Source organism: Dreissena polymorpha, chromosome 1, assembly GCF_020536995.1.
Source record: "Dreissena polymorpha isolate Duluth1 chromosome 1, UMN_Dpol_1.0, whole genome shotgun sequence".
NCBI classification, from domain to species: Eukaryota; Metazoa; Mollusca; class Bivalvia; order Myida; family Dreissenidae; genus Dreissena; species Dreissena polymorpha.
Window position 1 is genome coordinate 104543283 of NC_068355.1, and position 25300 is coordinate 104568582.

Sequence of the window (25300 nt, forward strand, 5' to 3'; positions counted from 1 at the left end):
AGTCAACCTACTTAGCTCGTCAGCCAAATTGTGTTGCTCTAGTAAGAAATATAACCTTCTTTATTCAAACAAATTTTTCATTTTTGAAATACACAGACCTTCCCCAACAATTTTTCTCAGGGGCGAAGAAAATAAGATTTTTATTGTTCACATATTGATTTGGTTATGCTTCGATAAGTCAAAGATGTTTTTGATAAAAACATATTGATATCATCTTTTAAGCAACTTGTTATTGATTGCTGCACACAAAAATGGCTCGATAACGTTTCAAACTTTACTGAGTTGATGTCATCATAATAAACATTGCAAAAGCCTACTTAACACGGAAAAGTACTTATCAATTGATTTATTACCAAAATATAAGGTTGCGTTTTCGAAATTCCGAGCCTCAATCGCAAATTACAAGTCGAACTGGAGAGATGCAATGATGTACTTAAAGAGAACAGAAAACATGTAATAATTGTTCAACAAACGGAGTTAGTTATCTGGATTGCGATTTCTTCATATGTACTTAATACAATCAAATATGATTAAATTGTCTTTATAGCTGGTATTTTTTAGGCGCTTCCCGCTAGATTTTAGAAGCCAGCTTTCTGAGGCCGTTGTCGTGACACCATCTGTATCTTTCTTGTGACACAGCTGTAGGGCAGCAAGAAAAAACATGTTCTAGAGTGCCGGGACAATCACAAAGTTTTCATTTAGGATTTTGTATGAGTCCCGACTGGCAGAGGATTGGGGGGGGGGGGGGGGGGGTTGGTAGGAGGTCATGGACTTACCTAAGGAGGAAGGAAAGTCTGATGGAGTCATACTTCCTGATGTCGTCCCGGGTCAATATCCTGTCTTGTGTATTCCATGTTGTCCATGCTTCATGTGTTCCCCTTTTAACCGTTGTAGCTTGTTTCTTATTTGTTTTGCCCTCCTGAGTCCTGACTTCTGCCAGGATCATGGTGTGCCTCTCTTTCTGGTCTGTTCCGCTCCACAGAAGTGTTTTTGTCGCTCAAATCCCCTGACGTCCAAAAGCAGTGAATTCTCAGCTTGTCTGACAGTCTCTGCGGCCGACCTATTCCTTCTGGTGCGGGTAACAATGCTTCTCAGATCTTCTCATCTGTGGAGTCTCTTAGGGTGAGTAGCAGTCTCGTCTTTGCTGTCTTGAATTCCTCCACCAGTGAGGACAGTGGGATTTGGAATATATTGATCTTTCCGTACAGTCCAAGCTGGAGAAACCACTTACTAAGTTGTTAGCCGGTGGTCCCCTCTAAGGCTTCTTTTACTGAGCTCGATAACTCATACAGCACCATTGGCCAGATAAGCAGCATCATTGGCCAGATTAGCAGCATCATTGGCCAGATAAGCAGCATCATTGGCCAGATTAGCAGCATCATTGGCCAGATTAGCCTTAGTAGTTTCAAGCCTGTCGCTGTCCGCTTCGCTTTTGTCAAACCATTTCCCAAGACATTTGATAGGGCTCTTCATTATCAAAGGTATCTGTACTTTGAGGGTGAATCTATCTGTTGGTTTGCCCTTCTTGATGATCAGAGATCTGGACTTTGCTGCCTTGGATTTCATCCTGGCCCATGAAGTGACGTCTTTCAGGGCAGTCAACATCCATCTCGCCCAGGGTTGCCACTTAACTTGAAAAGTCAGGGAAATTTGATTTTTTTTTCAAGGTCAGTGAAATGTCAGGGAATTTAAAAAAATGGTCAGTGAAAATGAAATTTCAGAAAAGTCAGTGAAAAGTCAGGGAAAAATAAAATTTTGGGTCGATACATATGTTATTTAGTTGCTATGGCAGTCTTCAGGTATCATTTGTTCTAGTAGATTCAACAGTATATTTTTTATTTGAAATGTTTTCGACTATGAACATAAAACATTTACATGTGTGAAGCATGTTCAAAAATGTAAATTTATCTATTTTTTTATCTTTAATTAATTTTTTTTGTATCCTTGATGGCTGGAAGGCTTTGCAACCCTTGCCCTCAGAGCTGATTCATTCTATATTTTATGCTTTGCAGGATCAGCAGAGATGACAACATGAAAGAGCTATACTAACTTTGCTTATTTATATCAGTTATCAAGAAGACCTGCTTCTGCTCTTAACTGCATGATTTTCATGTATTAACCCACCATATATCACAGAAATTGATTTTCTCTTCTAATTTTAGATTTAATATAATGTACACATAGATAGACATATTACCAGCATAAGTAAACAGACATTATTAAATGAGTGTTGACTCAAAGACCCTGAGTTTCCATCATGGGTTGGCGAAAAACTCTGAAAATGAAAACAAAGCATGCTGTTTTATATGTGGTGGTGTTTCCTTTATGCCTATAGTGGGGGACATATTGTTTTTGCCCTGTTTGTTAGTTGGTTGGTTTTTGTGTTTGTTTGCTCCAACTTTAACATTTGCCATAACTTTCGCAATATTGAAGATAGCAACTTCATATTTGGCATGCATGTGTATCTCATGGAGCTGCACATTTTGAGTGGTGAAAAGTCAATGTCAAGGTCATCCTTCAAGTTCAAAGGTCAAATATATGGGTCAAAATTGCTCATTTCATGTACACTTTTGCATTATGCAAGATAGCAACTTGATATTTAGCATGCATGTGTATCTCATGGAGCTTCACATTTTGAGTGGTGAAAGGTCAAGGTCATCCTTCAAGGTCGGTCAAATATATGGGGACATAGTGTTTCACAAGCACATCGCTTGTTTATATTTGGTTTAGTGGTATTTACTATATAGCCTTGCATCATGCATAGTTTAGTGTACAAGTAGTACTGCTTTGTTATTTGTTAAATATTTTATGTTAAAAAATGAAATAAACATTTAATGGGTGGATTTGGTCGGCTGTATGGGGAGGAGGAGGCCGAATATGTCGCAAAATTAGTCAGTGAAAACCAAGATTTTGTCGAGGAAAAGTCAGTGAAAAGTCAGGGAATTTTATTTCATCAGGTTGGTGGCAACCCTGTCGCCTGTACATGGGCAGCAGTAGTGAGAGTGAGGTCATCCATGAAGCCTTTACTGAATGGCTGGTAATCACTGTTTCCACCTTTGGTCTGCGTGTCACTCTGAGGGCTGCATTAATCAGAAGATTCATTCCCATGATGAAGAGTACCACAGAAACTGTACATCCGGTGACAATTCCTTTCTCCAACTTCTGCCAGTCCATCAGCAGTCACCAAAGGGGAACCGGAGTTTGATACCATCCAGGTAGCTTGTGATGATTTTCTGGGTACTGATTGGAACATGGTAGTGTCAGAGAGCTGTGTAAATCAACTGGTGTGGGATGGAACCATATGCATTGGTGAGGTAAAGCCAGACGACTATGTGGTCCTTCTTACTAATCTTTGCTTCTTGTATCTTGTGCTCTACACAGTCTTAGAAACCGGGAACGTTTCCCTTCTGAACAGAGGTGTTGATGTTCTTATTTGAAATATAGTGAGACGTTCCAGTGATGAACTCTCTTTGTATCATCTCTTTAACTGTCGGAGTTTTGTCTCAGTTTCTGAATATGTGTTTGCCGTCTGGATTTATAATTTGATGTTGACTAAAACTGACAGATTTACATTTAACTGCTCTGAAAAAAACACGTTGACAAACCAATATGAAGACATTTGTATAATTTATACTAATCATATTTTGTTACTGTTTGTGTTCTTCCAGGAAACAGTCAGTGTGGATGGTATCTACAGGATACGTATTCCAGTGAGAGAATCAGGAGAGGGAACTGTGTATATCAGCTCATTTACAAAGGCAGTAAGTAATCTCCCCTATAATATCTCTGTAAATTATTGTCTTGCCAGTTCTCATTCTGTCAATGGGTAATCTGTAGTTATGGTAAATAATGCTTCTTCTATTCTTAAATTATTTTTTTTCTCTAATAGTGACTTTCAAGGAATGTTGTTATTCAAAACAAAGTTATACTTCCACAAGCTAATTAACCCCCACATATAAAGTTTGACAGGGCTGTATTGGAGTTCCTCTGTTGGTTTGTAGTTGGACAGTGTACAATTTACCAAGTTTGTGTAGCAAAATACTTCTATATTTCTCACGTGATTGAATTCAAACTAGAAATATTTAATGAGCGTGAAGTGTAGATGTTTAAGACACAATTTTTGGTTTATGTTGATCCGATTTCATCATTAGTTATGTGCTCTTGAAGTAAGCATTTTTTATGGCAGAAGAGTTATATGTTCCAAGTTTATGGAACTTTTACACTTCACAAACATTAATAGTCAATAAGACATTTCATCATCATGAAGTGTATCTGTGCAAGACACAATTTCATGCAGAGTGATACACTGTGATACACCCAATCATGAATTATGTTTCTTTGAAGTTAGCCATCGGCATGGTTTTCATTAACCATGTAATAACTACTTACACATCTCTGAAGTGATTTAATTTCAATGTCATCACCAGGAAGTTAAGATGTGCATGAGGCAATCTTCACCTGCAGTGATCTATTTATTCCTGAGTTATGTGCTCTTCAACTTTCCCTTGGGCATGGTATGAAAAAGAGTTGTGTGGATTTAAGTCGTTTTTGTGACAAAGCTCTATTTTAATATTGTATGTATTTACATGTTTTTTTGTAGGTCAATGAAGACTTTCATCAGCAGTTTTTAGCTCTACTGGCCGAAGGCCACAGTTTTCATCCGATTCTTTTCAAACTGGTTCAGTGTCTTTATATTAATGAGGACTTGAACCCTATTGAAAATGGGTTACATCAGAGTAAAAAGTCCAGAATTATCTCCCCTTGAATTTGAGAAAATTGTGAAATAAGGCTTGTTTACGCAATTAAGTCCACAGTTTTCATCCAATTATTTCCCAAAATGCACAGTGTCTTTATCTGAATGATGAGTAAAACCCTATTGAAAATGAGCAATATCGGAGTTATAAGTCCAGAATTATCTCCCCTTGAAGTTGAGAAAAAAAATGAAAATTCAGTTTTTTTATGTGATAAAGTCCATAATTTTCATCCAATTCTTGGCAAACTTGCACAGTGTCTTTGTATCAATGAGGACTCAAACCCTTTTGTAAAAAGAGCAATATCGAAGCAATAAGTCCAGAATGACTTCCCCTTGAATATGAGAAAATTTTGAAATCCCGCTTGTTTACGCAATTAATTCCACAGTTTTCATCCAATTATTTCCAAATCTGCACAGTATCTTTATATCAATGAGGACTTGAATCCTATTGAATATGAGCAGTATCATAGAAATAAGTACACAATAATCTCCCCTTGAATTTGAGAAAATTCTTTTTGTTTGCGCAATTAAGTACACAGTTTCCATCTTATTCTTTCCAAACTTGCACAGTGTTTATAGCAGTAGAGCGATTCAGGCCCTCCTGGGCCTCTTGTTATCATTGTTCTTGATGGTAAATGATGGTAATGATTGATTTTAATGGTACTGTTTAATAGTGGATTTTGAAAACTGTTTCAATAAATACCTAAATATTTTCTTTAGAGTACAAGCATAGGTGCACCCTTCTGTTTGTCTAACATTGTTTGTCCAAGAAATTGAAAATATTATAATCAATTATGCAAGTCTTGATCGACAAGTTCCTTCTGAGTGAGTATTTTTATTTTTGTACTGCTTGTAATTTTCAAGTCTTTATCCATCAAATATTAACAAAACACATAAATGATGCTTGTTTCAAAATCTCTAAACCACATTGATTTTATCTGTAAGACTTGATGTTTCTACATTCACAAATAATACGTTTATTTAAAGCATACACTCATTGAGACCTAAAATTAATGAACAGTAGATATGTTTCTATGCTTTTTACAGACATTAAAGATTCAATTGACTACACATTGATAAATGCAGTTTTAATTTTGAAAGATTCATTGGACCACACATTGATAAATGTAGTTTTAATTTGACAATGATACTTTGAGCATATGTTGGATATTGGTCGGTTCTCAAGTAAATGTTTTTTAACACACAGTTAACAGAACATAGAAAACATCAAAACTATTTTAGTGGAAAATTGATGATTTTATCATTTTGCACTGACTTATATTTAATTTGACAGTTTGTTTAAAGAACACAAGTGATACCATGTTGAAATTAAACATTAAATAGCAATATAACAACAAAGGTTGCACACAAAAATAGTTCAGATTTAGAAATGATGTCAAATCCTGATAAGCTTAGAGTTATCACAGTTAAAAGAAGTTGCGCTAAAGTACTTAAGTTTGTACATGTGTTTGTATTTACAGCACAATCATTATTGCATATAAGTGTACACAGGGGGCAGATCACACGTTTTGAGTATTTAAAATCATCATTTGCTTAAAATAAACTATCCAGTACATTCTAAAATATAAGTACACAGCCAGGTCTTTATTCTAAAATATTGAAGTTATTATCAGACTATTAACAATATCTTTTTGCAAACATACATGCTATTTACCAGTTACATAAACATGTTTAACACCACCTTTCTCTTTTTTTAATATGGTTTGTTAAAATTGTTCTAAGCTGATGGATTTGATTATGTTATTGTCCCCTACCGGTTTCACCGGAGGGGACTTATGGTTTGCGCTCTGTCTGTCTGTCTGTCAGTCTGTCAGTCACAATTTTCTGGATCCTATGATAACTTTAAAACTTCTTAATATTTTTTTTGACAAAAGTGGAATTTCTGACAATGGTGGAGCCGGTAGGGGACTATATTGCTTGGCAATAGTCTTGTTGTCCCCTACCGGTTTCACCAGAGGGGACCTATGGTTTGTGCTCTGTGAGTCTGTCTGCCTGTCTGTCTGTCTGTCACACTTTTCTACATCCTGCGATAACTTTAAAAGTTCTTCATATGTTTTCATGATACTTGAAACATGGATAGATGGCAATATGGACATTATGCACGTCATTTCATTTTGTTCGTACGTCAAAAATTCTGATTGCTATGGCAACAAATAGACTAGAAATACTGCTGAAAATGGTGGTTTTCTGGATCCTGCGATTACTTTAAAAGTTCTTAATATTTTTTTATGAAACTTGCAACATGGATAGATGGCAATATGTACATTATGCACGTCATTTCATTTTGTTCCTATGTCAAAAATTGTGGTAGCTATGGCAACAAAAAAATAATTCTGAAAATTGTGGAATTTCTGACAATAGTGGAGCCGGTAGGGGACCATATTGCTTGACAATAGCCTTGTTATATGATGTTATTGATCGAATTACTTAGTACTTGATTGCCTAGTGTGACTGGTCCATTCTGGATTATACGTATTTCAGTGTGCCATATATGAGTCATCATTGTCGGATGTTGTAATTGTATCAGTCGACCAATCAGGCGAGGTCCTTGGGGTCTCCATGGGAACCGCAAAGAGCTGCACTGGTCTTGAGGTCCCCAAGTCAAACCTCACTGACTGGAAAACCACTGTCGAGCTCTCAGTTACTGTGTCGGGTCCAATGTACGTGCAGTTCAGCTGTATTCCTTATTCAATTTTCCCTGTTAGAATCTCTTGATGTACATCTTACATTCTAGTAAGTGAATTATTAGATGGTGTGGTGCATCACCGAAATGGGCTTTCAAGCACCAACTAGGGACATGTGTAATTTTTAAACACATTTTCAGGATACATCTTTATCTATCTATGGTTTAAGTTGTGTTGCTATTAAGTTGTCTGCAGTGTTATTAAATGTAATTTTTGGTACATTGTGGCTCATGCTTTTCCTAGCGGAATATGTCTTAATAATTTTTTTTTATTTTTTTTTTAAATGTGTTCAATAATTTAGTAACTGGTAACTTTATAAGCGAAGATATTGCCATATTGCGAAGATTTCACCATGATGTAATTGATATATAAATGTCACAATGTGTGACATGAAACTTTGTGTTGTGGAAAACAATACTTCTATTGATGAATTGAACAATTATTACAAGCTTTGCGTTTTATTGCAAAGTTGTTACTGTTGTTATAGCGTTATTTGGTTATGATAAGGCATAAATGAATTTATCAATGCCTGTTTTTAATTACCAAGCATATTATACAAATGTTTCAATCCTATTTTATTCAGCTAGTCACATTTTCTTCTCATTAATCAAATGGATTGGACATATACCCAGAAACAAACTTATATTAGGCCTAAATTATCCAACTGATCGGAAAATTTTGTGGCAAAGATTTTATTCACATTCAAAAATGGTTAGAAATATGCGCTTTATAAATATTAGCGGCTTTACATTTCCTTTGGATCCAGAATGATAAGCATTAATTGTAAAGTACATGTTTCCCAAATATTTGAAAAGCCTATGTACGCCTTGTCACCAAACAATAAACCTTACATACAAAACTTTCTGTGACAGGCCTGATACACAGAGTTACATAGAGAAAATCAAGAGGGAAGAGCAAGAAAAGGCCAAAGGTGCAAAAACAGATGATAGATCATTTTTGGCCAAATATGTAAGTCTCAATTTTTATCCTAAATTTAAGTTAAATCAAATTAAAAGTGGTGAAGATTTGTATGTTGTTATGTTTGAATCAAGCTTTGTTTTGATAAAGTTGAATGTTAAGATATTCAAGTTTGTAACTGCAATGAGCGCCACAATCCAACTGAGGACATGAGAAAAAACACATAATGATTAGTATGTAACATGTATGGAATACTTTTTTATGCTCATCAAAATAACCAAAACTGTATCAAAACCTATTTTTAGCTCGACTATTATATATGAAATATATATAGTGGAGCTATCCTACTCACCCTGGCGTTGGCGTGAGCGTGAGCATTGGAATATTAAAGTTTGTGTACTACCTCAAATATTTTCTATGTCCCTTGAGATATTGCTTTTATATTTTGCACACTTCTTTACCAACATTACCCCAACCTATAAACAAGAGCAGACAACTGTATCAAGCATTTTGTAAGAATTATTGCCCTTTTTTCAATTATAATATGCATATTATTGATAAATCTATGTTTAAGTTTGCGTACCACCTCAAATATTTTCTATGTCCCTTGACATATTGCTTTTAGATTTTGCATACTTCTTTACCAACATGATCCCAATCTATAAACAAGAGCAAACAACTGTATCAAGCATTTTGTAAAATCGTGTTCCTTTTTATGCTTAGAAAATTGAAAATTTTGTTAAGTTTTGTGTTAAGGTTCACTTTATTCCTTAGGTATCAAACCTATTGCTTTCATACTTGCAACACTTACTAACTATCATAAGGGGACTGTGCAAGCAAAGTTTTGTAACTCTGACTGGCATTTTGACAGAATTATGGCCCCCTTTATACTTAGATAATTTAACATTTTGGTAAGTTTTTTGTTTTGGTCCATTTTACTCCTAAAGTATCATAGCTATTGCTTTCAGACTTGGAAAACTCTCTAACTATCGTACGGGGACTGTACAGGGCAAGTTGTATAACTCTGGTTGGCATTTAAACGGAATTATGGCCCTTTTTTGTCTAAGTAACTTTGAATTTTTTGTTAAATTTTGTGTTTAGATCCACTTGACTTCTAAAGTATCAAGGTTATTGCTTTCAAACTTCAAATACTTTCTTACTATCATGAGTGTACTGTACCTGGCAAGTTGAATTTGACCTTGACCTTTGAATGACCTTGACTCTCAAGGTCAAATTAATAAATTTTGCTTAAATTGTCATAACTTCTTTATTTATGATCAGATTTGATTCAAACAAACCATCCCCCACCCCCCACCCCAGAATCCCCCCCCCCCCCCAAAAAAAAGTACAACTTCTTCAAAGCGTAAGTGATCAATATGTTTCAATTATGGTCCTCTTCCACTTAGAATATGACTATATTTTATTGACCTTATTGAATATCAACACTTTCCCCATGATGGCTTACGTTATACTGTCAAGCACTCAAATAGTTGAGTGCGCTGTCTTCTGACAGCTCTTGTTGAATTTATTTTTATAACTGTGTTTTAAAGTTCTAACATATTTGAAAAACAATTCTCTAAACACTCATTTTTTCATAAGTACTTGGTCTCATCCTCCTCTCACATACGGATGCTAAAAGGGATTTACATTAGTTTTATTGCAGTTAATTTGCCCTTTAAGAAATTAAGACCTGACAAATAGGCATGAGTTACATAATTAAATTTCCACCAATCACCAAATCCATTTGAACATTTTATTTTGTTAAATGGTGATCTTTTGTTATATCAACTAAAAGCCCTATTTTGTCAATTAAAAAGTAAACACTGATACAATCCTGTATAAAAATCCTGTGTCAAAATAGGCCACCTAAAATTGAAAAAGTCATTTATAGGATTAATTCTCCGGAGCTTTGACAGCTTTTGTAATGATAAACCAGGTTACCCAGGACAAGTTTAAGTAGGTTACTGACCTTTGTTAAAGGGGCCTTTTCACAGATTTTGGCATTTTTTAACTTATTCATTAAATGCTTTATATCGATAAATGTAAACATTGGATCGTAAAAGCTCCAGTAAAAAATCAAGAATAAAATTAAAAAAAGGAAAAGAACATTGCCCGGACCAGGTTTCGAACCAGTGACCCCTGGAGTCCTGCCAGAGTCCTGAAGTAAAACGCTTTAGCCTACTGAGCTATTCCGCCGAATACATATACATGAAGTATTTTATACCTTATATAAGCAATCTTCGTAGTTTCACAAAATTTAACGACAAAAACAGAACTCTCCAAATTATTCAATCGTTTCGCGTTGCAACGCTTTATAATTTTTAGGTTTTAAAATCGTCAAAAGATGCATATAATGGCTATATTAGACCATGGTAAATGTTCATTATTAGTGTTTCCTCACAAATATCATAACTAAAACAAAAATATGCGAATCTGAAACAACTTTTTTCAATTTTGTCAATTTACCAAAGCGTGAAAACATCCCTTTAAACCTTTACCACTAAGATAAGTATTTCTACCCATTTGTAGTCCCTTAAAGTTAAATTAATTAAAGACATTTCTTACTAGATTCAAGTTTTAAAGGCTTCAATTCCAATCCTTAGATACTGATGAGCAACTAACTGCATAAATTGTTTTGCTTCAAAATTCAGAATAAAAGTGTTTTCAGTATTATATTCACTTAGGTTTAACTGAAATAGCTCGATGGGAGATGAACTCAATATTGCATTATTTAGGATCTAAAACAAGAGCTGTCAGAAGACAGCGCGCTCGACTATTCGAGTGCTTGACAGTATAATGTAAGCCATCATGGGGAAATTGTTCATATTCAATAAGGTCAAGGTAATATAGTCATATTCTGTGTGGAAGAGGACCATAATTGAAACTGAGAGTCAAGGTCGTTCAAAGGTCAAGGTTAAATTCAACTTGCCAGGTACAGTACCCTCATGATAATAAGTATTTGAAGTTTGAAAGCAATGGCCTTGATACTTTAGAAGTAAAGTGGATGTAAACACAAATTTAACAAAATATTCAAAGTTACTAAGTGAAAAAGGGCCATAATTCCGTTAAAATGTCAACAATAGTACAGTCCCCTTATGATAGCGAGTTTTCCAAGTCTGAAAGCAATAGCTATGATACTTTAGGAGTAAAATGGACCAAAACACAAAACTTAACTAAATAATTCTGTCAAAATGCCAGTCAGAGTAACATAACTTTGCCTGCAAAGTCCCCTTATTGTGTTGCAAGTATGAAAGCAATAGCTTTGCTACTTTAGGAATAAAGTGGACCTAAACACAAAACTTAACAAAATTTTCAATTTTCTAAGTGAAAAAAGGGCCATTATTCTTACAAAATGCTTGATACAGTTGTCTGCTCTAATTTATAGATTGGGGTCATGTTGGTAAAGAAGTATGCAAAATATGAAAGCAATATGTCAAGGGACATAGAAAATATTTGACGTGGTACACAAACTTAAACATTTGCATGCTCACCCTAACGCCGACGCCGGGGTGAGTAGGATAGCTCCACTATATATATTTCATATAGAAACATCAAGCTAAAATATATTTTATTTTGGAAATCTTAAATAGGGAATTTTTAGGTCTTATTCAAGTAAAATATATACTTTTTATGCCCCCCTTTGAAGAAGAGGGGGTATATTGCTTTGCTCATGTCGGTCGGTCCGTCCACCAGGTGGTTGTCAGACGATAACTCAAGAACGCTTGGGCCTAGGATCATGAAACTTCATAGGTAGATTGATCATGACTCGCAGATGACCCCTATTGATTTTGAGGTCACTAGGTCAAAGGTCAAGGTCACGGTGACCCGAAATAGTAAAATGGTTTTCGGATGATAACTCAAGAACGCATACGCCTAGGATCATGAAACTTCATAGGTAGATTGATCATGACTTGCAGATTACCCCTATTGATTTTGAGGTCACAAGGTCAAAGGTCAAGGTCACGGTGACCCGAAATAGTAAAAAGATTTTCGGATGATAACTTAAGAACGCTTTTACCTAGGATCATGACACTTCATAGGTACATTGATCGTGACCCGCAGATGACCCCTATTGATTTTCAGGTTACTAGGTCAAAGGTCAAGGTCACAGTGACAAAAATCCTATTCACACAATGGCTGCCACTACAACGGACAGCCCATATGGGGGGCATGCATGTTTCACAAACAGCCCTTGTTTCCAATCGGAATGGGGCCAATACTTTATCACTTGGCTAAGCACAAACACATTTAATGTAAATGTCCAGACTAATTATTATTTTGTAATGATTTATTTTCAACAGTTAGTTGTCATGTTACATTTGATCATGAATAGTTGTCAGCAACATCAACAAATACAGATCAAAATTGGAAGGTGGATATTGCAATTTGACAGCAAAGTATTACAGCGATTTTTTTTCCTTCTTAATAAAGTACCCGATAACGGCACTTTACACATTTCCCAATTGCTGTCTCCATAGGATGACATATGCCCCCGATAAATGCGTTGATATAAATTATGAGCATTTTTCGAAACCTAAAAGCAGACCCTAAGTTCAAGGTCAAGGTCAACAATTTTGTGCATATGAAAAGGCCATGTCCATATGCACATGCATACCAAATATGAATGTTAGGCCAGAGTTTTATTATTTTCTGTTAAACGGGATTTTTATGCCCCCCTTCAAAGAAGAGGGGGTATATTGTTTTGCACATGTCTGTCTGTCTGTCTGTATGTATGTATGTACATCCACCAGATGGTTTCCGGATGATAACTCAAGAACACTTAGGCCTAGGATCATGAAACTTCATAGGTACATTGATCATTACTCGCAGATGACCTCTATTGATTTTGAGGTCACTAGGTCAAAGGTTAAGGTCACGGTGACCCGAAATAGTAAAATGATTTTGGATGATAACTTAAGAACGCATACTCCTAGGATCATGAAACTTCATAGGTAGATTGATCATGACTCGCACATGACCCCTATTGATTTTGAGGTCACTAGGTCAAAAGTCAAGGTCACGGTGACCTGAAATAGTAAAATGGTTTTCGGATGATAACTCAAGAACGCATATGCCTAGGATCATGAAACTTCATGGGTAGATTGATCATGACTCGCAGATGACCCCTATTGATTTTGAGGTCACTAGGTCAAAGGTCAAGGTCACGGTGACCCGAAATATTTAAATGGTTTTCGGATGATAACTCAAGAACGCTTTCGCCTAGGATCATAAAACTTCATAGGTACATTGATCATGACTCGCAGATGACCCATATTGATTGTCAAGTCAATAGGTCAAAAGTCAAGGTCACGGTGACCCGAAACAGTAAAATTGTTTCCGGATGGTAACTCAAGAACGCTTTTGCCTAGGATCATGACACTTCATAGGTACATTGATCATGACTCGCTGATGACCCCTATTGATTTTCAGGTCACTAGGTCAAAGGTCAAGGTCACAGTGACAAAAAACGTATTCACACAATGGCTGCCACTACAACGGACAACCCATATGGGGGGCATGCATGTTTTACAAACAGCCCTTGTTTTTTTAAAGTTCGAGTAGGAGGAGGGAAAAAAAACTCAAAAAAGTTTCGTAGGAAAAATAAATAAAAATAAAACATAATAAAAAAAATATATTTTATTTTTGGAAGTTACTAAAAACAGTAAAAAAAACTACCTGTAAACTTGCCTGGTATTGCCAGACTGTCCCCAGTCAGTATAAAGTGTGAGGGATCTCAAAAATGTTTTATAAAGAAGAAAAGAAGTTAAACGTTTAAGCAAACTTTTGAGGGCACACAAACTGTGGAAAAAGCAGATGGTGGCGATCACAACAGGATACAAATGTAGCATGAGCACTCCTGCTCAGGTGAGCTAATAGTAAGAACAATTACAGCTAATTAACAGTTATTTTGAGGAACATTTTATCTCGATATTATTTAAACATAAAATAAAAACATTATAAACAAAACAATTCGATTCGATTTTCAACATTGAGACAGTTTGTTGTTCGGCCCACTTGCAATCGATTGATCAGTTAATCGACAGAATCGTTGCAGTTCTAATTCTAGTCTCTTCTTATTTATCCCATACATGAACATTTTAAACATCGTGATCCGCAGTCAAGATTCTATAATGACTAGACATATTATATAATACACAAAATTCATATGACTAGATAGTTAAAATGTTAAAAGTTTTAACTTTAAACCAAATATAATTATCCTTTTTTATTTTTTCCAATTGCAATTTCTGGTGAATACAATGCGAAATATTATAAACCACACCTTCCGTATCACCGCATGTGTATTCGTCATTCTATTTTTTCTATCAATAACTTCGAAAATAAATTATAATCGAGGAAAAATACAGTATCCGAAAACGACAGTCCGAAAAATTGTACTCGTTCGACTGCAGAAAATGAAAACTAGTAACCCAGGAAATACGTAATAAATATACAATTTGGTTGACATTTTGCTTTACATTAGCAGTTTGCGAGTTAAATAAACAACAAATTAATTATCACATTGTAATTTCAATCGATAATCGGAAGAAAGGTGTAACATCATCGACATTGCACTTATTAATTATCATCTTTAAATTTTAATTCAGAGCGATAGTCGGTAGAAAGGTGTAAAGTGATCAGCTTAGAAATAATTTATTTATTGTTAATATTTTAATTTGTTTATCTTGTAATACGACTTTTGCCATCGGCCGCTATATTGTAGGCTGACGCCAATGTCAACTTCAAATGATATAACACTTTCGCAATGCCGACAATTGACATGACGCCGTATCAGTGATCGCTCCGCCCACTTAATCACGTGGCTCAGCGGGAAGAAAACCTAGACAAGCTAACACCAAAATGGCTTCTTTGCCTATATACTGCATATAGATTTACGCGATATTCCGGATGATTTTATGGAGTTTTTTTTACACCATATTACACTTGTACGAAATAGCGCTTTATAACTGGGAATTCGGTGCAGTTTTACGCGCTTTCTGACGCCGGGTGGGTACCTCAATCCCACATGTTATTGCGTAAAAAAGTGATATTAATCATATTAAACATTGCTTATGGGACATTTATCAATCACTATAATTTAAAGCGCAAAAACAACACAGTAAGTTTGGACATTGTCTGATATAAATTAGCGTTGTACGAAATGGAATACGGTCAGGCTATTATAAATTAATAAGGCTACCAATATCAGACGCTCGCGCAGGTACCGACTTCCTTGAAGTTACCGCATTTATTGGTTAACCAATATCAGTAATAATAACTCTTTTACAATAGCATTTATCGATACGTCTTTATTAAAATAATAACAAAATGGTTTTCACTTGTTTCTGACACATACAGAAACGCGATTTTTACCGGGGATTTCGTAAAGTTACACGAATTGGGTACCAAAATTCTCAATTATTTTACATGCACACGTGACATAATACATACTTAATAATGCTTAGTTATTGCTTATATGACATTTCAAGTTTGTGAAATAAATTAATTTTCTATAAAGGGGATCTCGGTAATTCTTGAAGCTTCCACTCGCTCTTGTCAAGACCGCATTGCCGCGTTGGAAATGGTATAAATTTAATTCATCTAACTTATCTTTCTGGATACCAAATGTCAGAGTTGCATTAACCCTTTTTACACCGTTTTTACCATATTTCATTTCCGTTTTTTAATCCGAACAAAATAAACGAAACTCGTTTAAAAAATGAGATCTAGGCATTTGAGCTCCTAGTGTGGATTAAAAGCGTTTATTGGTGACACCACATGACTGCAAATGTGTAGATACCGTTAATAAGATAATATATCACATGTCACCTTCAAATAACATGTATGATGTCAATTAAGTGCATTACTATCAGAGTAATAAAACACAGCACAAATTAGGCTTCATGCTGGGTTTTATTTCTCTTTAAGTAATGCAGATGAACCTCGCTTCTGTATATTAATGACCTAGTAACTGATAAAACTATTTTTAAAAAACGTGAAATATTATGTGATAATCAGATCGATAACATAAACTATTTAAACCTGCTAGTATATCCGATAAAAATATATTATAATTGTCTTTGACAGTGTTGACGTTCAGTTGTTCGTGGTGACAACCGCATGCATTTATACATCTCTTACACTTCTCAAGATATCTTTTCGGCTTTGGAAACGATATAAATTCAATGTCACCAACTAATCTTTCAGGATATCGATTGTCCGAGTTACATAATCCCCATTGACACCGTTTAACCATTTTTAATCGTTTTTTTAAAGAGGAAAACAAAAGAAACTCGTTGGAATAAAAGTGAACATAAACATGTAGCTTGTCTAGAAAATGGCGGACAGGTCGTTGCTAACGAGTGCGCCCGATTAATCGATCGCTGATTGGTGGATCAATTCTAGTGGGCGGAGCGATCATAGATAAGGCGTCATGTCAATTGACCAGTCGCCAAATTATCGATCGCTCCGCCCTAATAGTCACGTGGTCTAGTGATTAGAAAACTCCGACAAGCAGATCGCAATTATAGCGCATTACGTGAGTGAAATACTATACTTGTAACGATGTATCATGCTCTTTTTATTAAAGCCGCACACTAAACTAAACTGCTTTGTACAACTTTAATACAATCATAAATGCTTTAGAGAAAAATGGCGTAATCAAAATAAATGAGTTAACTATCAGAAACGTTTCGTATACATATTATAGGAAGTTGATGAAAAATCAGTGGTAAAAATGAGCATTTATTTCATATTAATTTTGAACTTGTATTAAAACCGTCTGGCAGTGAATCCGGTTGCTATTCATATATAATTTTGAAAATATTTTTATTAAATGCAAATGACACATCCATATCATGATGGGTTTTTTGTTTATTAAAAATGTTTAGATCTTTGTTTTATTGTGTTATTTTTAAAAAGACACCGATTTTTTAAATTTAGATATAAATTAAATTTTGATTGTAACCATAATACAACACAGGCCTAATTTCGTGGTTTCATTAACAGATCTAATATGCATTTTTTTTCATTTATGTTTAATGGGAACCTGGTACATTTCACTATCGAAAAATGAAATTTTGGTATTACGGTGCTGTTCACGAACATTCGAATTGAATACATTTAGCATATTATGCATTTGTTTATTTATAGCAAGATGGCCCTTATATGTTAATTGCAATTTTCACATTTCTCCCCGTATCAATATATGTTGTATTAGAAATGTTGTTGTTGTTGTATTATAAGCCTTACATTTTACACTTGAAGTCGCTTTAAGCTAGCTAAGCCGCGTTGAAATCACCTTTTTGTTGTTTTAACTTTAGTTAAAACAATATTTAAGTTAACAATTTATAATGATTTCCATTGTTTATGATCCACAGAAAATAAATATATAATTGGAGATCATTTAAGTAATTAAATATTTCTTTTCTTGTGTACAGTACCTAACAATGCCTTAATGTTCATTCATTCTGAGATCCACGCAACATACTGTCATTTATTAATCATCGACAATTACGCTGAGATTTATAAGCACGTGTGGCAATTATTATGTTGCCCAAATTGCTTAATAATATTGTTCATCAAACGGTATAACACGTTTTATAGAACACACAACTGGTGTGGTTACACTATTTATTGTGTTTGTTTTCTCATTACTCGTTCATATGTTCAAGAAATAAAGATAAAATAATAACCTTTTATAAAGTATGTATAGCACCTACAATTTTGAATAATGATCGAACAGTAATGATCATGCATTTTATATAAAATCTGTGTAAACTTTAAAAATTACGTCCATTCCATATGCACGATACGCTTTGTTTGTCGGACAAAATGGCGGCCAGATAAGCGTTGCTGAGGGGTGTGTGAAAAATCTATTTCTGATTGGCTGATCGAAGAATGTGGGCGGAGCGATCGATACTTTGGCGACTGGTCAATTATCTTTATTATGTTTACATCAAATAACGTCACAGCGCGTGAGTTAAAGGGACTGTCAACGACGACGACGAAGAAAAGAAAAGTTGTAAAATACCGCATTTTTTTACAATTATTAGTTTATATTGATTAAAATATCACGACTGGTATATACATTACTTGAAAAAAGTTTTTATGTTTTCATATTTTCAGTATATTCGGTAATAAATTTTACTGGGTATGTCTACCAGGTAACTACCAGTTAAAAAAAACTATAAATAACGCAAGTAGATTGATCATCATCGTCACGTGGTAAGCCCAGGAATGCAAATTGTGCATGCGTAGTGAATTCTATATATTATATTCATAAAATGATCAATCTACTTGCGTTATTTATGGTGCTTATATCGTTATTTCATCTAATTTCGCGATTTCCCATTGCGAAATTTTATAACCGAATATACTAAAAATATGAACTTTTTTCAAGTAATGTTATATACCAGTCGTGATATTTAAATCAATGTAAACTAATAATTGTAAAAAAAACGGTATTTTAGAACTTTTCCTTTTTTGTCATTCGTTGTTGTTTAAAATACACCACCTCATTGAATTTGTAAGTCCAAGCACGTGTTTCGTTAAAATTAGCTGACCATGGCATATGCATATGTAAAATAAATACGCGTTCTGTTCATTGCTATTTTACATATCCATTCCATTCTATTAAAAGTCGGACCCGATTCACGAGTTTGCGGTAATATGTTGACACTTTTCGACTAAATCTCGAGGGGGAACATGCGTAAATAACACAGAGCGATGTGTGCCCATCCGATAAACGACATAATGCAAAAACAGCAACCAATCTTATCGTGTTATAGCTCATGTTTTAAAACAAAAAAAACATGATGTAATGTCAACCGATTTTGCGGATGTGTACTATATCCGGACATAATTTTTCGCCGATAAAAACTCGGGGTGTTTGCAAAGTTATTTGTTTTGTAAAACAGCCAAGGCTAAAGTACACTATTAACTTTTTTTGGAAGAGCACTTTTTGTTGGATGCGGAGGAAAAAATAAAAATAAAATAAATTTTTTATGCATTATTTTTATTTCACTTTTCGGAAAATTGGATGCGGCGCTCCCGTTAAACAGAAGATCAAAATACTCTGGCCTTACTGACATTTTATTGGATTAGATGATGCACATTTTGAAAGACAGTGCTCCATCCAGGATTTGTGAAGGGCAGGATGCTCAGTTAGTCAAAAAGGCACTAGCATACACAATCATACTATCCCTGTAGCATGATTTTAGTATTACATGTGTTGTTATGCCCTTGAAGGGTAGCATATAGTTTTTGAACTGTCCATCAATCCATCCGTCTGTCTGTCTGTCCGTCAGTCAGTCTGTCCGTCCGTCTGAAAACTTTAACATTGGTCATAACTTTTGCAATATTGAAGATAGCAACTTGATATTTGGCATGCATGTGTATCTCATGGAGCTGCACATTTTGAGTGGTGAAAGGTCACGGTCATCCTTCAAGGTCAAATTTAGGGCTTCAAAGCCACGCAGACGGGGGCATTGTGTTTCTGACAAACACATCTCTTGTTCTTACTAGGGCATGGCGTTGATCGAAGGGGACAGGGTGGGACCTAGTGGAAAATTGCTGATGCACCATTTCAGTTAGGCCTTGTTCTAGCAATGGATAGATATCCCTTGACAATTATTAATATTAGTCTTAATTTTCAGCAATTGTTTTTACTTATATGATCGTGATCATGCCCTGGTCATGCACTAGTCTAGTTGTTTTCATGACAATAACGAGGATTCTATAAATGACTCAATTAGTGACGCATAAATATGAGAACTTGTGGGTAAAAAATACAACTTGTAATTCCTTGTTTACCAATCCACACCTGAATTATGTACTGTAATTATGCCCCCCTTCGAAGAAGAGGGGTTATATTGCTTTGCTCATGTCGGTCGGTCGGTCTGTCTGTCGGTCGGTCTGTCAGTCCGTCCACCAGGTGGTTGTCAGACGATAACTCAAGAACGCTTGGGCCTAGGATCATGAAACTTCATAGGAACATTGATCATGACTCGCAGATGACCCCTATTGATTTTGAGGTCACTAGGTCAAAGGTCAAGGTCACGGTGACCAGAAATAGTAAAATGGTTTTTGAATGATAACTCAAGAACGCATACGCCTAGGATCATGAAACTTCATGGGTAGATTGATCATGACTTGCAGATGACCCCTATTGATTTTGAGGTCACTAGGTCAAAGGTCAAGGTCACGGTGACCCGAAATAGTAAAATGGTTTCCGGATGATAACTCAAGAACGCATACGCCTAGGATCATGAAACTTCATGGGTAGATTGATCATGACTTGCAGATGACCCCTATTGATTTTGAGGTCACTAGGTCAAAGGTCAAGGTCACGGTGACCCGAAATAGTAAAATGGTTTCCGGATGATAACTCAAGAACACATACGCCTAGGATCATGAAACTTCATGGGTAGATTGATCATGACACGCAGATGACCCCTATTGATTTTGAGGTCACTAGGTCAAAGGTCAAGGTCACGGTGACCCGAAATAGTAAAATGGTTTTCAGATGATAACTCAAGAACGCATACGCCTAGGATCATGAAACTTCATAGGTAGATTGATCATGACTTTCAGATGACCCCTATTGATTTTGAGGTCACAAGGTCAAAGGTCAAGGTCACGGTGACCCGAAATAGTAAAATGATTTTCGGATGATAACTCAAGAACGCTTTTGCCTAGGATCATGACACTTCATAGGTACATTGATCGTGACTCGCAGATGACCCCTATTGATTTTCAGGTCACTAGGTCAAAGGTCAAGGTCACAGTGACAAAAATCGTATTCACACAATGGCAGCCACTACAACAGACAGCCCATATGGGGGGAATGCATGTTTTACGAACAGCCCTTGTTGAACAGGCTTTTTATTCGATTGCATGATACAAATTTGATCTAGAGTTTATTTACAATTGGAATGAGTCATTTATCTTCTGCTGCAAATTTTATGTTGATTATTGGAATGCCCTTTGTCAGTCTGTCAAGACTGACTTTCCTTAAACTTTCCTCAGATATTGAGGGCATTTAGACTATTTGCAGAATGCATTAGTGAGTCATGCTGGCTCAAAATCAAGGCCAAGGTAAACAAATCTTGGTAAGGGATATAGCTTCCATGATACATATTTATTTTATTGTGTTCTTTCTTTGCAGTGGATGTATATAGTTCCATTCGTTCTGTTCATGTTCGTGATGCAGAATGTTGATCCAAACCAGGCTGGAGGAGGGGGCAGATAACACAGCAACATCAATAGATTAAGTCCACAATGGTCATGATTAAACATATGACTAATGATCATTTAAAGTATTGTATTAATTTAACATGCATAACGTTGAGTAGAACATTATTTTGCTGACCTATATTGGCAATGGTCTGCTCCAATTTGCGCACTGCATAAAACATGCAACAACGTTCTTATGTTTTCATACAACACATTGTTACCAATGTAATTTATTGAAAGCAAGTATATTGTTACATTGTTTTGAAAACAGAAAACATTGTTGATTGAAGAACTATAATAAAAGCTCAGCCACGGTTGTTTGAGAAAATCTCCAAGTACCAGAAAGTCAACAAGTTCAGAGATTTTTGCCATTTCAAATAATATCGGAAGCTCATTAATGTACAGACGACATGTAATATGCACACAAAGACCTAATTGTTTGTTTTAAAACAAATGCAAGTGGACATGAGCAGGTATTTGCTTTATTATGCCCCCCCCTTCGAAGAAGAGGGGGTATATTGCTTTGCTCATGTCGGTTTGTCTGTCTGTCTGTCGGTCGGTCCGTCCACCAGGTGGTTGTCAGAAGATAACTCAAGAACGCTTGGGCCTAGGATCATGAAACTTCATAGGTACATTGATCATGACTCGCAGATGACCCCTATTGATTTTGAGGTCACTAGGTCAAAGGTCAAGGTCACAGGTGAAGGTCACAGTTACTGGAAATAGGCATTATAAGGATTTGGCATGGTTCAAACAAGGGAAACAACTACCGTTTATGCATGTTCTTTTTGTTACAGCATTTGCCTCCCTTGTAATATATTTAAATTTTACCAAATGTAAGGCTAACTGCATTTTTGTTATGCATTGTATCAATAACCACCACCTGCATTTTTGTAATGCATTGTATCAATAACCACCACCACCGCCACCGCCACCAACGCCACCACCACTTCCACCACCGCCACCACCGCCGCCACCACCGCCACCACCACCGCCGCCACCACCATCACCACCACCACCACCGTTGTTCACAGTGACAAAAAACTTATTCACACAATGGCTGCTGCTACAACTTATAGCCCATGTAGGGGGGCATGCATGTTTTACAAACAGCCCTTGTTTTCTGAAGGCATTTATGTTGTTTTTTCCATAAAGAATACTGTAATCATGTAATGCGTTGTATAGTGCTTACATTTAATGTATATTTCCTTTGTAAAAGGGACCTTATCACGTTTTGATAAATTGACAAAATCGAAAAAAAAAAGAGTTTCAGATTTGCAAATTTTTGTTGTAGTAATACTGAACATTTACCATGCTCTGAAATGTCCATTTTATGCACATTTTTATTTTGACTATTTAAAAACCTGAACTTTATAAAGCATTGCAACGCAAAACAGTTGAATACTTTGGAGAGTTATGTTGTTGTCGTTATAGTTTGCGACACAACGACGATTGCTTACATAAGTATAAAATACATAAATTTCTCTATGAGCACGGATGGCCAAGTTGTCTAAGCGTTAGACCTTTACTCCAGGGGTTAGTGGTTCGAGCCCAGTTGAGGGTCTCTTTATTTTCTTTCTTTAATTTTATCCTTGTTAGCTCATCTATTTTTTGAAAAAAAATTATGAGCTATTGTCATCACCTTGGCGTCGGCGTCGGCGTTGGCGTTGGCGTCGGCGTCCGGTTAAGTTTTGCGTTTAGGTCCACTTTTCTCAGAAAGTATCAATGCTATTGCATTCAAACTTGGTACACTTACTTACTATCATGAGGGGACTGGGCAGGCAAAGTTAGATAACTCTGGCGTGCATTTTGACAGAATTATGTGCCCTTTTTATACTTAAAAAATTGAAAATTTTGGTTAAGTTTTGCGTTTAGTTCCACTTTTCTCAGTAAGTATCAATGCTATTGCATTCAAACTTGGTACACTTACTAACTATCATGAGGGGACTGGGCAGGCAAAGTTAGATAACTCTGGCATGCATTTTGACAGAATTATGTGCCCTTTTTATACTTAGAAAAATGACAATTTTGGTTAAGTTTTGTGTTTAGGTCCATTTTATTCCTTAAGCATCAAAGCTATTGCTTTCATACTTGCAACACTTACTAACTATCATAAGGGGACTGTGCAGGCAAAGTAATGTAACTCTGACTGGCATTTTGACAGAATTATGTGCCCTTTTTATACTTAGAAAATTGAAAATTTGATTAAGTTTTGTGTTTAGGTCCACTTTATTCCTACAGTATCAAAGCTATTGCTTTCATACTTGCAAGATTTATGAACTATCATAAGGGGACGGTGCAGGCAAAGTTATGTAACTCTGACTGGCATTTGGACGGAATTATGGGCCATTTATACTTAGAAAATGGAAAATTTGGTTAAGATTTATGTTTTGGTCCACTTTACCCCTAAAGTATCATAGATATTGCTTTCATACTTGGAACACTCACAAACTATCATAAGGGTACAGTAAAAGGACAAGTTGCATAACTCTGGTTGTCATTGTTACGGAATTATGGCCCTTTTTTGACTTAGTAACTTTTAATATATGGTTAAGTTTTGTGTTTCGATCCACTCGAAGTATCAAGGCTATTGCTTTCAAACTTCAAATACTTACATGCTATCATGAGGTTACTGTACCTGGCAACTTGAATTTTACTTTGACCTTTGAATGACCTTGACTCTCAAGGTCAAATTATTAAATTTTGCTAAAATTGCCATAACTTCTTTATTTATGATTAGATTTGATTGATACTTTGATGAAACTACTCTTACCTGACATACCACAATAGACTTCACCCAAACCATCCCCCGTGCCCTCCCCCCTCCCCCGTGCCCTCCCCCCTCCCCCCCCCCTAATTTTTTTTTTTTTTTTTTTTTTTTTTAAGATCATCTCACAAATGACCACCACACCCTCACACTATACCCCCACCCCACCCCCCACCCCACCCCCCCCCCCCCCAATTTTTTTTTTTGATTTTTTTTTTTTTTTTTTTTTTAAGATCATCTCACAAATTATCACCACACCCTCACACTATACCCCCCCCCATTTTTTTTTAAAACGGTTATGTTTAAAATACCGTCCAACCATCGCACCCAAAACCCCCCCCCCCCCCCCCCCCCCGATTTTTTTTTTTTTTTCGCTTTTTTGGAAGATAATGTAATAAATGTCCACAACCCCACACTATACACCCCTCTTCACTCCACTCCTCCCTCCTTTGTGATTGAAAATGAGAGTCCCTTCACCTTTAAAAAGAAAATAGATGAGCGGTCTGCACCCGCAAGGCGGTGCTCTTGTTTTTGTTACTGGAGGAATTTAGATCCTATGTCTACATTAATCAATATAAAGCATTTAATGACAAACTTTAAAGGGATCTTTTCACGGTTTGGTAAATTGACAAAATTGAAAAAAGTTGTTTCAGATTCGCAAATTTTCGTTTTAGTTATGATATTTGTGAGGAAATGGTATAACTGAACATTTATCATGGTCTAATATAGCCAATATATGCATCTTTTGACGATTTACAAACCTAAAACTTATAAAGCGTTGCAACGCGAATCGATTGAATAATTAGAGAGTTCTGGTGTTGTCGTTAAATTTTGTGAAACTACGAAGATTGCTCATATAATGCATAAAAAACTTTAACCAATTATGCTTTGCAGAATAGCCGAGCGGGCTAATGCGTTTTT

The 25300-nt window shown here is 35.8% G+C and overlaps 1 protein-coding gene across 1 annotated transcript in view; it reads left to right on the forward strand.

Annotated features, from left to right (window-relative positions):
• LOC127865231 (ER membrane protein complex subunit 10-like) overlaps nt 1–22911 on the forward strand; it is a 35432-nt gene extending 12521 nt beyond the window's left edge. The window contains exons 4-7 of the mRNA XM_052405247.1: nt 3669–3761; nt 7256–7434; nt 8331–8427; nt 21545–22911. Coding sequence (XP_052261207.1) covers nt 3669–3761; nt 7256–7434; nt 8331–8427; nt 21545–21628 — 453 coding nt within the window. The 3' untranslated portion in view covers nt 21629–22911. The remainder of the gene's footprint in view (nt 1–3668; nt 3762–7255; nt 7435–8330; nt 8428–21544) is intronic.
• The last annotated feature ends 2389 nt before the right edge of the window (nt 22912–25300 follow it).